The following is a 15,065-nucleotide window of genomic DNA, read 5'->3' on the forward strand; positions in this document are numbered from 1 at the left end:
GGCTTTATGTGTCCCTCAATGTATTTTGGCACGGATTTAAAAGATTTCTAGCAGATCAGGTTCTGGAGATTTGAAATGTTTTCTTTTCAAGTTTGACCTATAAAACTTGTGCAATGTGTTGTAATTTATAGCTGTGACGTTTCTAAAAAAACAAAAACATTTTTTTACAGTCCTTAAAATGGATTTCACATCTTCGGCCTTTTGTGAAATATTTTGGTGGATGAAACTAAAGATTGTCGCCGGCAGATTTTGCGGTTTTCAGCATAATCGACTGCAAAGTAGCACGAAAGGATTTGCCTGTTAAGACTAACCGCACATTTGTTGTCCACTTTCAACCTCGGAACTTCCAAGTGGGACGTTTGCAACTTCCCGGCTCTCTGGAATGCGACGTATATCACCGCTGTCCTATTAAAAGCCTCTTTTGTCCCACTTTAGCTGATTCGGACTTTTAAAAAAAACAAAACAGCGAGATTGTCTACAAGTGTTTAGTCAAACAACTCATCAAAACATGTTCTATAACAGCACTTTGTTTTTGCCAGTCCAAATTGTCCTTCAAGGCCCGGCTGGACTTTGTTAGAAGATTCGCCATTATTTTGTGATAATAAACAAAATGAGGACAACCTTGGTTGTGAGTGGATGACTAACAAATGTGTCTTTGATAAATCTCTTTGAGACATCAAGGTGAATATCTATAGATGAATTCTGCTCATTTTCTTTGGAGCTCTTTAATCACGTCTCTTTATTATCCCAAAAATATTTGTAGAGGGTCAGACAGAGACATTGTAAATGTTTTGGTGCTCCCACTTCATTTTGGTGGTCATTTTCCCTTCTCACAATCTCGTCCATGTTTTCGTCTCAATTTTGCTGTGCGTTCTTCTTTTGGCGATGATGAAAATCCACGTCATTCGCTTGAAGCCATCGCAGTCGATTCCTCAGGCTCCAGCTGCTGATGTTCATTAAAATCTTATTTGATCAACGCCAAGAACCGGCTAGGTGCTTGTTACAGGACACCGAGTGCTTTGAAACAGCGTCGCGAGCTGTTAACTTGTCTTTTTTTTTTTTTTACCCCCCCCCCTCCCACCTCCCTGCTTTTATTCTAGCCTTCCCTTTCTGCTCCCTCGCTCGTTGGGCTCCACTCGAAACAGAAATGGGCGCAACGGTGATGCTTTTAGTGAGGTCTTGCAAACTTGCAAAATGGATCAGTGATTCACAGATGACTGCAGGATGACTGTGAATTACAGATGGAGGAGGTTTTAGCGACTAATCCGTGTCTGTCCATTACCGAGCGGAGTTTCTTTAGAAGAGCTCATCAGTCTTCTCTCCTATTGTTGTTGTTCCACCCCCCCTCGCCTTCTTTTTCATTTGACCCAGTCAAGCAGTTTGCTGGGAACATTGTGTCTTTACTTGGGGAGATTGCGCTTCATTATTGGCAAAGGCCGAAGAAGATATGAGACGTGGGATTTTCCTGCGTAACCTTGGAAAAATTGGAGACAGAAGTTGAGCATTTATTTAGCCTACTGGCTTTCATTTCTCTTCTGCCAGTTGGAAACTTTGTTGCTACCGTTTGTGTTCATTTCATTGTTTTGCGGGGAAGTAAAGGGTATTTAGCGCTAACATTTCCCGCACTCAATCTAAAATTGAGGAGTGGCCGTGATGACATGATTTTTAATCATTTTTATAGTAGTTGTGTGGAACGGATGCATTCTCGTTGGTCGATGGATCTTGTTTGTCCTTAGGCTAAGCTAGCTAGCTTCCCCCGGCAAGTTGAGTCAGGAGTTCATTAAAAAAAACAATTTGAAGATTTGCGCGAATGCTTTTTATCATGGCTATTGCTTATAAAGTTAACAGAAACTTTTAATAAAAAGTTCCCGAAGTTAACACACTTTTAAATTGATCTCATTGGCTTTTTGAAAAAGGCCGATGTCACAGGTATGACGCTAGAGAACGAAGATGGCAGGGGGGGGATCATGAAAATTTATTTTTACCCGATTAATGGACAAATATTCCTCTTCCTGTAATAACCCTGTTCAGAACATTCCGAGTTAGTATCCTCCATCCCCCTTTTTGTTGATTGATGTCAGACCGTCAAGGTAATTTAGTACCCACCCCTTGTAAAAACTCCACTTTGGCTTTGATTGAAGGCGTACAATCAATTGTCCGGCCTTGGAGTTCTCATCGGTTGTCCCTATTTGTGGGGGGGCACCTCTGTAGTAACTTGCCTGAAAACTCATTCTTCTTCTCCAGCTTGTGGCCGGCCGGGTAAATTTAGTCAAGGTAAGCTGATCACTCGCCGCTGGTTTAAATCTCTCAGCGACCGGCCCGCTGTTGTCCGCACAAGTTTTAGTGTTAATTTATGAGCTGGTTGTCTGAAGGCACCGGCCGGGATATTTTTACCCCGACTGTTGCTGCACAGGCCTGGGATGGCGCTTGGGGGAGGGGTCCATCACGTCATGCTTTTTTTGCTGTAGCCAAGCAGCCCTCTTGCCCAGTGACAAAATCTGGCATCGGGACTGAGCTTGCACTGTGTGCTCGGTCGGTGGGTGTTGGCGACTAAGCATGAGTCAGAGAGTCGGTCGGGCGAGTGTACGGCAGGTCTGCCACTTGGCCGGCTTTGTTCTCGAGAGCGTTTATACAGTAGAAGACCCACAGACCTCGGCGAAAGTCGTTCTCACCTGAGACCCTTCGCTTTCCTCGCCGGTTAGATTGAAGCTTCCGCCGGCCGACCAGGGGAGTGTCGGCTACGCCCAGTTTAAGCCAATTTAACCAACACAAAATAACTTGAGTCATAATCTAATAATGCCGTTGAGGACATTTTACACACTGCGCAGTGGAAATTTTGACCAGCGCGTTTTGAGTGCAGATTTATAAAAAACTAAATCGGCTCGGAGCAGAAGTGCGGAAACAGATGGACTCGATGGTGCTTAAAATGTTCAATAGACAGAATTTTAATGCAAAAAATCTTAATGACGTGGTTTTAGTTTTGTGCCTTTAGAGGCCTATTTTTCTGAAATGTCTGAATCTGTTTTTTTTTTTTTTGGAGTAAGGCCTTTCGCAATATGCTAGCATGTCTCGGGACGAGTTGTTTATTTTTTTTGGGTTGTCTCATCGATTTCCGCCATTTAGCAATGCTATAATTAACATGTTTTTGTCATCTTTTGGAAAACGAATGTTTAAAATGAACGCTAGAGCAATTAACTTTTATTATTAGGAAGAGTGCAAATGATCCTGATGATTAATTATTTTTTACAACCAGTCCTAAATCCAATCCAATGTAACTATTTTTTTTTTTAGAGCACAAGAAACAAAACAAAGAGCAACTGTGTGGTGTTTTTGTTTTTTGGGGGGGGGAAGGCCCAAAGTGATAAGTGGCAAAGTAATGTCATAAAAGCTACATCTTGTTTTTCAAGGAAATGTAACAAAACAATGCTCCATTGTTTCCCCCCATTGCCTCGACTTACTTTGCTCCCCACGTGTCGCCTCGGCGTACGTTTAGGAATACGAGGTGAAAATAACCTCGAAGAAATGTCAGCTTTGCTTAGCTGTCTGAAAGCAGCAGTGGAAAATATAAGCTTTAACCCCTGCGATTAGTCGGGAGATTTCTGGCAAAACCCACGTGACCTCTTTTTTTTTTATTTTTAAAGTTACCAAGCCCCAAAATAAAGACGTTAACATGGAAATATAAACAGAAGCAATGGAGCAGAAAACGAAATGGAGTCCCATTTCCACAAAGTACCACATTGTGATCTTTTCGACCAACTCCGGGCGGTCACACTTGAGCGGCCGACGCTAAAGTCGAGCGCTGGGCTGGATGTAAAACGCCGCTCGTGTGTCCTTGCGCGTCAACCTAGCGTGACGTGTTTTGCGGCAAAAGCCTCGGTGGCCTTCAATGATTGAACTCCTTCCTTAATTTAGCCTTGTTTATCACGCACTTCTCATTCCGCCTGAGCTAAATAAGGCGGCAAATTCCGTCTCGCGCGGTACCGATCCCAATCCGTAGCCTCGGTATCGCTGTCCGGTTAGATCATTGACGGTCAGTATTGAATTCTAATAGGCCTATTGGTGCGTCTTAATGCTCCTCACATTGAATTATGATATTGGCAAAGGCTGATGGCCTCGGGATTGAATTATGATATTGGTGGGCTGCGGACTAATGGTTCTCAGTATTGAATTATGATATTGGCGCACTTTGATGGGACCGGGATTGAATTACGATCCGACTTGCTATCTGCTAAAAGCTCGCGCGGTGTCGTTTTCAATGTCAATCACGGGTAGATCCATCGCCGGCCTTCGGGCTCGAGCAATCATTCACGTCGGACACGGACGGGCAGCCTTCAACCTTTAGCCCGGCGTCTTCGTCGGCCATTTGCGTCGCCTTTTTTTTTTTTTTATGGCAGTTCATCCAAGCGCGGTTAGCTTAACGTTGTCTAAACGCTTTCTTGAAATAATGCCGAAAGAAACAGATGAATGCGAAATGACACGTAAATCTCCTTTTGTGATTTGGGATAAACACTTGCTATCGCGCTGATTAAAATGAATTGAAAATCGGGTCGCTGGGAATTAGTCTTATTAACCGACTGCGTTACGCTGTAACGCCCCAGCTCAGCTGTAAACTAATGCGAGCGTAATGGCTGCCATTGTGAGCTAATTCAATTTTGCGCGTGTACACACCTTCTCTGTGTTTATGTTGAGCTCATGCCCATTTTGGTCAGTTTAAAAGAAGCCAGAGTGCTGATGGTACACCCCCCCTCCTTCGCCCGCCCGCCCGCCAGCTTGCAGAGTAAATGGACGGGCCTGCTTCTGTGTCAGCCTTCTAAAAATAACACAGACTGCTGGCTGGGCTCAGCACAAAACTAGCGCCGATCATGATGATTCAACTACCCTGTGTGCGCAGGTGTGTGTGTGTGTGTGTGTGTGTTGGGCACGGCATAATTTCTGCTTAACCGTACAGTAGGTTCGCCGGATTGATTATTTGAAGTGTTGCAGAGGCTCATGCTGTGAAACGTATTTTTTGGTGTGTGTGTATTGATTGTTGTCGAATCAGCTGAGGGTGGGCCAAATGATTGACCTTTGCCAGGCACAAGATAAGCGATTGTTTTGATTGCTTCACAATGGTTGGCCCAAAATGGAAACGTTAGGGAACTTTTTAAAGAGCTTGCAGTTTATGGTGCTGAGACAATCATTTAAATTTCAGCTTTTGCCATTAAACACACTTTTTTGTTGGATCAATAGAACCCACAGCTAATAATCGACCAAAATTTCCACCAGTACCAGTCCAAAGTGCTAAATCTTCTCCCAACGCGCAAACGTCTGTCAGACTCGCCCTCAGACGGTGCCTTGACCCCTGCCGACCCTTTGACCCGAGCAGCTGCCAGACCGGAGCCAGGGTTCAGGGGTGGGTTGACCCCGCCGGCCTCTCCGTGACCCAGACCGTCTGACTGGCCCGAACGTCGTCGCAAACAGACGACCACTTTGCCATCTGCCGTTGATGAGCCCCAACCTTCTTGAACTTGAACTTGAGATCCGACCGAGGACAAACAATCTGCTTGAACGGGATTTGTATCATTCTGTATTGTCCGAGACTTTAGTCAATCTGAGCCCTTGTTCCTGAAAGTGAAAGTGGGACCCAGTGGCCAGGAATAAAAGGGGGGGGGGGTACCGAGTGCTTAGTAGACACAGGCTCATCCGCTGACTGCCGTCTGACCCCGAGTTCAGCAGTATGGTTATTAATAGGCCCAGAGGCCTCCGCTTCCAGGAGGCCCTTCTGATCAACTCCAGATGCGCCTGAGAGAGAGAGAACAAGTCCAAGTCGGCCAATCCGTGTTTCACATGGAGCGCAGATTTTTGCGAAGACTGATAAAGAGCGAGGGAGGAAAGGGAGGGACGGGAGACCTTTCCACAGCAGGAGTGTGTTTTCCGAGGCTTTTTTGTGTGTGTGTGTGTGAGGCTATGTGTGTGCTTTACTTATTACACTCTCTGCCCCGAGACCGAAAGACCATAAAAACGTATGGCATCACCATGGCGACCGTAATAACTGCCTATAAAACAGCGTGTAAACGGTGAAATAAGACAAACAGAGCAGAACAGCCCTGAGTGACTGGCTGGCTGGCTGGCGGAATGGCTGCCTTCCGCCATAAAACTATTTGAGAGCCAGACTGAAGGAATGCCTCGGAGGGTGCTGTGGCTGTCACGACACATGAAAGGATTAGGCTCTGTGTTTTATCTGCTCTTTATCTGATGGTAATGGATAAGCTGAGTGTAGCCTATCATCTGACGCTCGCTCGGGCCCCAGGTTTCATGTTCTTAGTCTGCCGATGGTTTGTCGACTTGACCGCTTTGGTCTATTGATTGCCGTTTGATGGGTTTGATATGTAGGCTGCGTTGAACAGGTCGAGTCTTTTATGCAGTTCAGGCTCCAAATAGCTTTTAGCTGTCCTTCACGTCCCCCCCCCCCCATTACTTTAGCGGTTTGTTTGATCTTTGGACCAATCAATAGAAAACCGGAGCTCTTAAACATGTCCATCTACTTCCCACTAAACTCCATTCCACTTCCTTTATCCTTCCCGCTTCAATATCAACATTCTATCAACATAGGCCGAGTACACCGTCATTTTTGGACTATAAGTCGCGTTTTTTTTCATAGTTTGGGGGGGGGGGGGCGACTTATACTCCGGTGCGACTTGTAGTCCGAAAATTACGGTAATTACAAGCTAATTATTCTATCATTGCTGCGCTGGTTGACTCGCTCGCTCAATGTTTCTTTGCCTTTTTTTTTGCCATGCGAGTGGAGCAGAAAAGTCATAAAAGCTGAGTAAGAGTTAGCCTGCAGACACGCTCTGTTGATGCTGATCATGTAGACCACGAGTGTCAAACTTCGTCAGAGGTCCAGGCCCTGCTAAGAAAAACCAGTGACAGCGTTAGTGTAAATGCTCTTTGGATGAAGGTTTGGGCACTGCTGGGTTGAATTTACGCTAACATGATCATGGGTTGTCAATGGCAAGCTAAGTCTGGATTCACGCGACATGGTTCAAGTGACGTTTGGCTTGGATGAGGTTCAATTGGGGGAAGCATCGGAGCAGTTAGAGGAAAAAAACCCACATGTACATATGAATAGATTTTCTAAAATGAAATCAGAATTGAATAAAAACATCTTTGGAAATCCACAACAAGATTCCTCCATGTTATTAAAAATAATAATTCACATGCAAGGCGACCCCTGACTGAAACGGACTCGGCCGAAAGTCAAAAGAAACAAACAAAACGTTTAAGCGATTGTCAAATGTCCCCAAGGAAATGTCGTTAAAAGCCCAACCCTGGTCAATTAAATGACGCACTACCGGGTGCCATTTTACCTGGTTTTGACTGCACGGCCTTTGGCACGGACACGGATAGGAACACTAACCCTTCTATTCACCGGCAATCTTTGGAGCCAGCAAAATAATAACTCGGTTTTCGGTTAAGTGGCTTCGCCATATCAATAGCCTGTACCGTCGTTATCTTGAAGAGCTGGTTAGATGTGTTGTCCTTGCCCGAATTGGTGTTGGGAAATAAAAAAAAAAAACACACTGGTGAGTTTTTGTTGTTCTTTTGGCTTACTCTTGAACTCACCTCTTGCAACATGGACGTTTTTTTTTTTTTTTTTTTTACACACATACAATATGGTCTGTGTTGCTAAACAGTAACTGAACTGGCACAAAAAATTGGCCCTGGTAGTTTTGGCTCATTGTGAGGGGGAAGTAGCACCTCCAGAGCGACCCGTCCAGCAGGCATTTACCCGCTGCCTGTTAGCGAGTCCAGCCCTGTTATAAAAATATTTAGATTATTTCATTATATTTATATAATTTTTGACAATTATATAAGAATATTTTATATCATTAAAATTATTTGAATTATTTAAAAAAAAAAAAAACCTAACTAAAAAAGCTTTTGGAAAATAAGAAAAAGCAAAGAAGTGGACAGTTTGATTGATTGCTGTGACCTCATTGAGTGAGAATGTAAACAAAAATCTTAGCGCTTGCTAGCAAATATGACAATGTTAATATCCTTAAAAAGCTTCGCCTTCAACAAAGCTATTTTTAACGGCTACGCAGAGCCAGGATTTAACTTCGTCCCCCAGGCGAACGAGTGCGAGTGTTTTTGATTCGAGTCTCTCGCAACGGAACAAATAACAAACTTGCGACGCCTCCCTCCTTCAATGGAACTTAACAACAATTTGGAAATGTCGAACAAACAGCGAACTGATCTAATCTTCACCAAGTTCTCGCCACTTTTTTGACAACTACTCTATTTTCCAGCCTGGTAGACTTTAAAAGAAGTGGATATCCAGCATCCAGACTTTGATTGATTTTTATTCCCTCGTTGACTTTATTGCCCGCCGCAGGGGGCGAATTATTTCTTGTGGCCCGACTCCCATCATTATCCAGCAGTGATTACTTGTACGTGCATCTGATGTCATGTAACGGATAGCGTCGGTGTCAAATGTGCGGTCCACTCCTTGGGACCCCGGCGTCTCCATTGAGCTACGCTCTTCGGCCCGACTTGATTAATCCCTCTCAAGATCGCCGTTTCCATTTTTTTTTTGTAGCTCGTATCTGTGCACTCATCCCCGCCCCAATCTCCTCTCTCCCTGGCACGGAATGGCTTCCTGGTAGAATGGAGGCATTAATTCAGGGATGAGAGGTGTGATATACTCTCTCTCCCGTTCTCCCTCCCCGTCCCTATCCGTGGCGTGTTTGTAATGCGTGGCCTTTATCATGGCTGAAACAGCTCACTACCCTCTGATCCTATCTGGGATCTCAATATCCTCGCCGTTCCACCCTGTAAACGCAAGGATGAAAAATCTTGCCCTTTTACACCCCGGCATATCACCGGACCCCCTTCTCCTCCACTCACCCTTTGTGACACGGGCCTCCGGGCCGAATTCAAACTCTGCAAAAAAAAAAAAAGAGTGAACTGCGCTTCCTCCATGCCACAAAGCATCTTAGTCTCATTATATTTGTATTTAGGCACAACCTCCTCGCTCCCCTCTTGTCGAGACAATAGGTCAGGCAAAATAATGACTCGCGCTCGGCGAGCTTCGGGAGAGTTAAGGCCGGCCGGGATGCTGGGGGAGATAAAACAACAAGCGGTCTCTCAGCAGAGAGAAAGAAAAAAAACACGGATCAATATAAATGAGGCTGCCGTGTAAAAAGGCCACTTTTGATCCAGGCCTCCGTCAGCGTTGGCGAGGTGAGTCTTGACAGCTTACGCGCTGCTGCCAGATATGGATCTGTGTTTTTTTAAAAATAAAAAATAGCTAAACGCTCTGAGACTACAAGCTTCTTGTTAGACTCCGACCGCTGTTGACTTCAGGGATGAGTCCACGGTTGTTTCAGGTTATAAAGTTCTACTAAATTGAAGGGGGAGGTCAAATATATGTAGGAGGTTCTGGAACCAATCGAATAATCGCCCGGGCTTCCGTTTCTGTCCTGAGGTGTCAAAAGCAGGTCCAGAAAGTGACGTTAGCCACAGGTGCTTCGAATCAACCGAGCTTCCCCCCCCCCCCCGGAGCTAGCTTGTTTACATGCCGATTGATTAGCAAAACATTTATTATCTGCCGGCCTCGACTTGGGAATGTGCAGACAAAGATCTATGGTGGAAGCGGCGTGGCGTTTAAAGCCCTCCCGCCTGGAAAGTAGGCAGGCGGCGAGGATGGCGGCCCCTTATCTGCGCCGCCGTTGTGTTGTGTTTTGAGAGGGCGTCGCCTGTGATCTGTGCTCGTGTAGCGTGTCGCCAAAGCGAGCGCGGCTGATGTTCCTGACTGAGCCGCCAACCTCGCGACTCCGCCCCCGCGCAGTCGCTACGGCATACAGAACAGTCAGCCGCAATGTTGCCAGGTGGCGGATGGGAAGGGGGGTCGGGGGGGGTCTGTTTTTGAAAGGTAGGCCTTATAGATTCCAGATAAGGAATCTTTGCCGACGTGGTTTCTGTTTACTATCATAACCATATAACCGCCTCCGACTCGGCGGCGATAAAAAAGAGAGATTAGCGAGCGCACAGGCAAGCGCGGAGAACTTCATCTCTTAAACATCTGTCGCGAGCTTCTACAAGGGCTTCCCACGTTGCAGCGCATTCACAAATGTTTTATCTTCAAATATGAAGCGCCTTTGTAGTGTGACTAATATGTTGTTTGTGTTACCGAGAAGTACTGAATGTGTTGTCTGTCTCTTTTTTTTTTTTTTTTTTTTTTTTTGAGCTAGCTCCTATTCAAAGGCAGAACTTTATTAGATGAATGCGTAGAGTGTGCGGTGAATGTCGAGCTGCACCTACGTTGTGTTTGGAGAGGAGCTGGCACGGCAGACGACTTGGCACGTCTCGCTAGCCAAATGGTGTAAACAAAGTATTTCGAGCAGTTACAATCCCAATTACTCTTCGGAGAATGAGATCTGAAGGCTGCAGTACTCTCTCTCGCTCGCTCGTGACCCCCCCCCCACCCCCACCCTCCTGGGTTTCCATAGAAGGCTCCGGATCGACTTTATACTGTATACACAACAATAACTTTGTTGTCATTCCCAAGGCCTATCTTGTCTCTGCATCGCTGGAGCATGAGGGCACAAGAAATTCCACAAAGTACGGATCGCCAGCCGTCTGCCTCGGCTTATCCCGTTTCGCCGGCGGTCGGTACGATTGGCCTAATCGGGGAACGCCTGATTGGGCCGCCTCCCGTTGAATTAATCGGGCTCGCTGTATCGTCACTTGCGGCTCATTGGGGCAATTGGAGTGAGTTTGATGGTTAGCTGTAATAAGATTTATTTTCCCGTGATGGTGATCGGGGATGCTCTTTGGCTCGAGCGTCAACGCTAGCAGAAACATGCTAGCCAGGGTCCAAAGAAAGCGAAAGGACCGGGCGTCCCAACTTAGCGCGGCGGCTCGTCTGTGCATTCATGTGCGAGCACACGCGTGTCGAGCAGCGGGCGGGGAGGCTACTCGGCCAAGTCGGCGTTAGAAGTCTCTCTAGGGAATGTCGGCAAGCTGTTCCAATGGTCTTTACAGCTGACCAGACGGCCAAAGGAACCAGGACAGGAACCGCCGTAGCCCGATTTGTGTCCAAATTTGAAATCAATTAAGTTGCAACCTCAGTCTGTCATTTCTTTTGTTTTGGTTCTCGCAAAAGTCCCGTGACTTCACGTAGGACAGCGGGTTCAACTTCCTGAGCCGTATTGTTCCCCAGGAAAAAGACTTTTTCAAACTGTATGGCTTTTAGGGCGTTGCGGTTGCACTGTATTTTGGACGTAGCGCTCGCGGCTATAATTAAATGTAGACTCGAGCTTGTTTTAGAATTTTGATTGTTGGACGATTATATAATTGTCACTGCTCTTCGTCTACGGTCTGATTTATCTTCACCGCACTTGTGTCAGTGAAACGCTGTTTTTCGAAATGAGAGTTTGTCTATCGAGACTGTGTCTATTTGTCAGGTCAGCATAAACGTACAAAACGTTCGTATTTGTATCGATTCTGCGCTTTACGTCTTTTTAGGCCGTAACATTATTATTGTGATCGCAGATCGGGTTGCTTTATCGACTGGCCCGCCATCACTCTTAGAATTTCAAAATGTTTACCATCACTTGCTCGTATTGAACTATTTATTTTGTTAGTATTTTGCCAGCTAACCAAAAAAAAAAACATTTTTGGTCATTGACTCACCCCGGGACCGATTTCGTACAGATGATGGAATAAAACGATTTCTTTTCGGTGCGTCAATGTATCGTGCGGACTCCCTCGTGGTCACCAAGATGTGATGTGGAAGAACAGCGGGAATTGTGCACTTTGGGATGTTACGCTCTATCAGCAAGATGAGTGTGAAGTCTGCCCGTGTGTGCTGATGTGGGCAAAGAGTTTGCTGCATAGACAAAACCCGACCATGTATGAGGGTCTGTTTTTTTTTTCCCCCCTCTTCTCCACACACATTTTCAACCCAGATCATAATTACTCGCCCGGTTGGAATCCGATCAATCCTCTTCTCATGTGCAATGTGTTTATTAAGCTTAACGGCCAGAGTATTTTTGGTAACGACTCAGATGTTTGCAGGCTATCGGAGAGGGAGAACGGAGGTTGTCATGCGTCGCACGTGACCCCCCCCCCCCCCCCCAATGATTTTGTACGGAGTACCAATTTGATTCCGTAAATTTCTCTGTGCGTGCTTACTTTTACTCTTGACCTCTTTTGAAGTCAACTGACTATTCCGTTTTGAGTTTGATAAAGGGTGGCTGTGTTCAAGATATTTCTTGTCAAGTCTACTGTTTGGGTCATAATCATCGCCGGAATCATTTCGTCAGCAGGAAAATGTAACCGAATAACTCATTCACTGACAGCCCAGTTAAAATAAAACCTTGACGTTTATATCCGTCAATGGTAGTGAATGAGTTGTTTGCTCTCATCGAATGGACAAATATTTACCGTTTTGAAAAGCACGTTGTCACGGCAACAGCTGTTTTTTGTTTTTTTTTGTTGAAAAGGCTGTTTCATGGATTCCTGTTCACATGCCAATGTTGTATTGAGCATCGTAAGTGCCATATTGGAAGTCTTTAGCATAGCAACGATGGGGCCAAATTTGTCATGTTGGGCTGCTTTAGCTCAACTTCCCACAGTTGACGTCATTTGTTCTTCTTTAAACCGCCAACTTCACTTGGACTGAAATACGCCCGGCGAGTCGTTTGCAATATGTCGGCTTGATCGATGCTTGAGTCGCAACACCCCCCCCCCCCCCCCCCTCGTATACTTTGTAAAATTGTATCTTTAGTGGTTGTGGTTTAAAAAAAGAAAAAAAAAACCTGAGCATAACAAATTCCAACAGTGCTGACAATTCATCGCGTCTCGCTCTCGTTGGAGCCTTCTTGTTTTGTCGCGGGGATGTTCAATATTTACACAACCTATTCGCGGAGGGATTCGATCTTTTCAAAATGCTCTCCTTGTGCTGCGCGCAAAATACTATTGATGTCATCCTTTTAGGATTTCAACTGAAACGTAGCCATGTTTTTTTTTTTTTTTTATATTTCAGGGGTGGTGGGAACCGACGCTAAACCGAAAACCACTACACATATTTATTATATCATATTCAGGAGGGTGAACCGACTAATCGATGCATCGATTAATCGGCAATTGCGTTTTGAAAAGGGTTGTTAAATATCGCCCCTAAAAAGAAATCTTTCCGCTGATTTTGCACGACTTTACCAGTACATCCATCTTTTTTGACATCAAATGTAATGTGATTAAAATTTATCATAGTCCAATTTTTTTTTTTTTTAAATCAGGCATACAAGCCCCTGCACACGCTCGAATTGACTAACACACAGAGCAGCTGCTCCATGGCCACGGGCAGACAGGCTGCTACATCAACCGCTCCACGGGCAACGAGAGCACGAATTGAGCTTTTTTTTTTTCTCCCCCCCCCTCCTCTCTTTTTTTTTTTTTGTCCCGTGCTGCTGCTGCATTAACCGCTACAGCAACGCTTGACCAAGTTCCGTTATTGGGCTTTTTTTTTTTTCTTCTTCTCTCTCTCTCCGTGGTTTGTAGATAAAACACGATCACATCCACTTGGGGAATTTGACTTAATGTTGATGGAGGGAGGGAAAAGCTTCTCATTAGTACTCGATCAGACTATTTCTTGAGTGTTATCGTGGGAGGTGGGCAATGTGTGCGTGAGTGTGTTTTGGGACCTTGTCAGCAGACGGAGCCACCAGGGCCCCTGTGGTAATGTGTGTATTAAATGATTAGTGTGTTAGTTAGCATAACGGCCCTTCAGCAGCGTTTAATCACTCTCAGGGGTGGGCGGCCGGCCTCACAGGACGAGGAGGAGGGGAAGAAGAATTTTAACGGAGGAGTACTGCCGTTTGGATGATGAGTGGAGGGGGGGGGGAGCGTGACAGAGGGCAAGAATCCAACAGCAACACAATCTGAGCACGGCAAGATACGATCTTTATAAGGCCTTCAACGTCTTGTTAATGTCAGCTCTCAGCGAATCATCATCCGGAACGAGCGCCCGTAAATAACAACGCGGGATGGACGTGACGAAGACGGCGGCGACACCCGTGCCGATTCGCGCCGTTGTCGGGCGGGGTCGATAATTGCCGAGAAAAGCGTTTTGCCAAAAGCTCGCGCGGTGGCAAGTGATGACACTTGATTGTGCCGTTTTTTTTTTTTTTTTCTTTCTCCCCCGGCGGGACACGTTCACCAATTTGACCAGGAAATGATTTTCAAACTGACAAGGCTGAAAAATGCTGACTGTGTCTCTTAAAAATAAACTCCCGTGACCTATTTTTGGCGCCATTGTCCAAACGAACCACATTTAGTCGTAGCGGCCGTTTAAAATGAACAAAAAAAGCGCTCTTATCATTTTTATTCCACTTCTCACCTCTTCTGCCTCTTAAAAGCTGCTCTTTTTTTTATTTTTTCTTATTCTAAGCTGTCGCCTTTGTGTTGCAGAAAGAACTCGACGCCACCGCCACACAGCTCGCCAACAGACAGGATGAGAGCGAACAGTCCCGGAAGAAGCTCATCGACCTTAGCCGCGAGTTCAAAAAGAACACACCAGAGGTGAGCGTGCGTGTGCGTACTGTTGGCCGGCCATCGTTTCTTGCCTCTTCTTTCCGAAATGATGATTTAAAGAGAAAGCGCAGGAGGAGAAACGCCGAGATGTGGGCTTGGCTCCCAAAAATAGTCTCTCCATTAGTTTCCCTGAAATCCTAAAGAGACAAAACAGAAAACCCCTCAGGGGTTTGTATTATCTGACCTAGTTTTTTTATGCGTGCAGAAAGTGCGGTCCGTGAGTGTGAGTGTGAGTGTGTGTGTGTGTATGACCGCAAGAGCGAGCGAGGGAGCGAGGCGGAGAGTGTGGCAACGCTACTAAGCGGGATCAAGGGGGAATTCTGTCCCTTTCCTGTGTTCCCATCTGCCCTCCTGGGAATATTTTGTTTCATCTCGGTTACCCGGGCGACACATTTTTAAAGCGCACACGCGAAAACAAAAGTATTGTTGTGTTATTATTGCTAATGTCACCACAGTGAATTATTGATGGGCCAATGAATTATGGA

The 15,065-nt window shown here is 45.6% G+C and overlaps 1 protein-coding gene across 4 annotated transcripts in view; it reads left to right on the forward strand.

The window, feature by feature from the left end:
• The window catches only part of cux1b (cut-like homeobox 1b), a 53,873-nt gene that overhangs the window by 2,320 nt on the left and 36,488 nt on the right, over positions 1-15,065 (forward strand). For all 4 annotated transcript variants that reach the window (XM_061280192.1, XM_061280191.1, XM_061280193.1 and 1 more), the window contains exon 2: positions 14,458-14,568. In XM_061280192.1, coding sequence (XP_061136176.1) covers positions 14,458-14,568 — 111 coding nt within the window. The remainder of the gene's footprint in view (positions 1-14,457; positions 14,569-15,065) is intronic.

Source organism: Syngnathus typhle, linkage group LG6 (genome assembly GCF_033458585.1).
Source record: "Syngnathus typhle isolate RoL2023-S1 ecotype Sweden linkage group LG6, RoL_Styp_1.0, whole genome shotgun sequence".
Taxonomy (NCBI): domain Eukaryota; kingdom Metazoa; phylum Chordata; class Actinopteri; order Syngnathiformes; family Syngnathidae; genus Syngnathus; species Syngnathus typhle.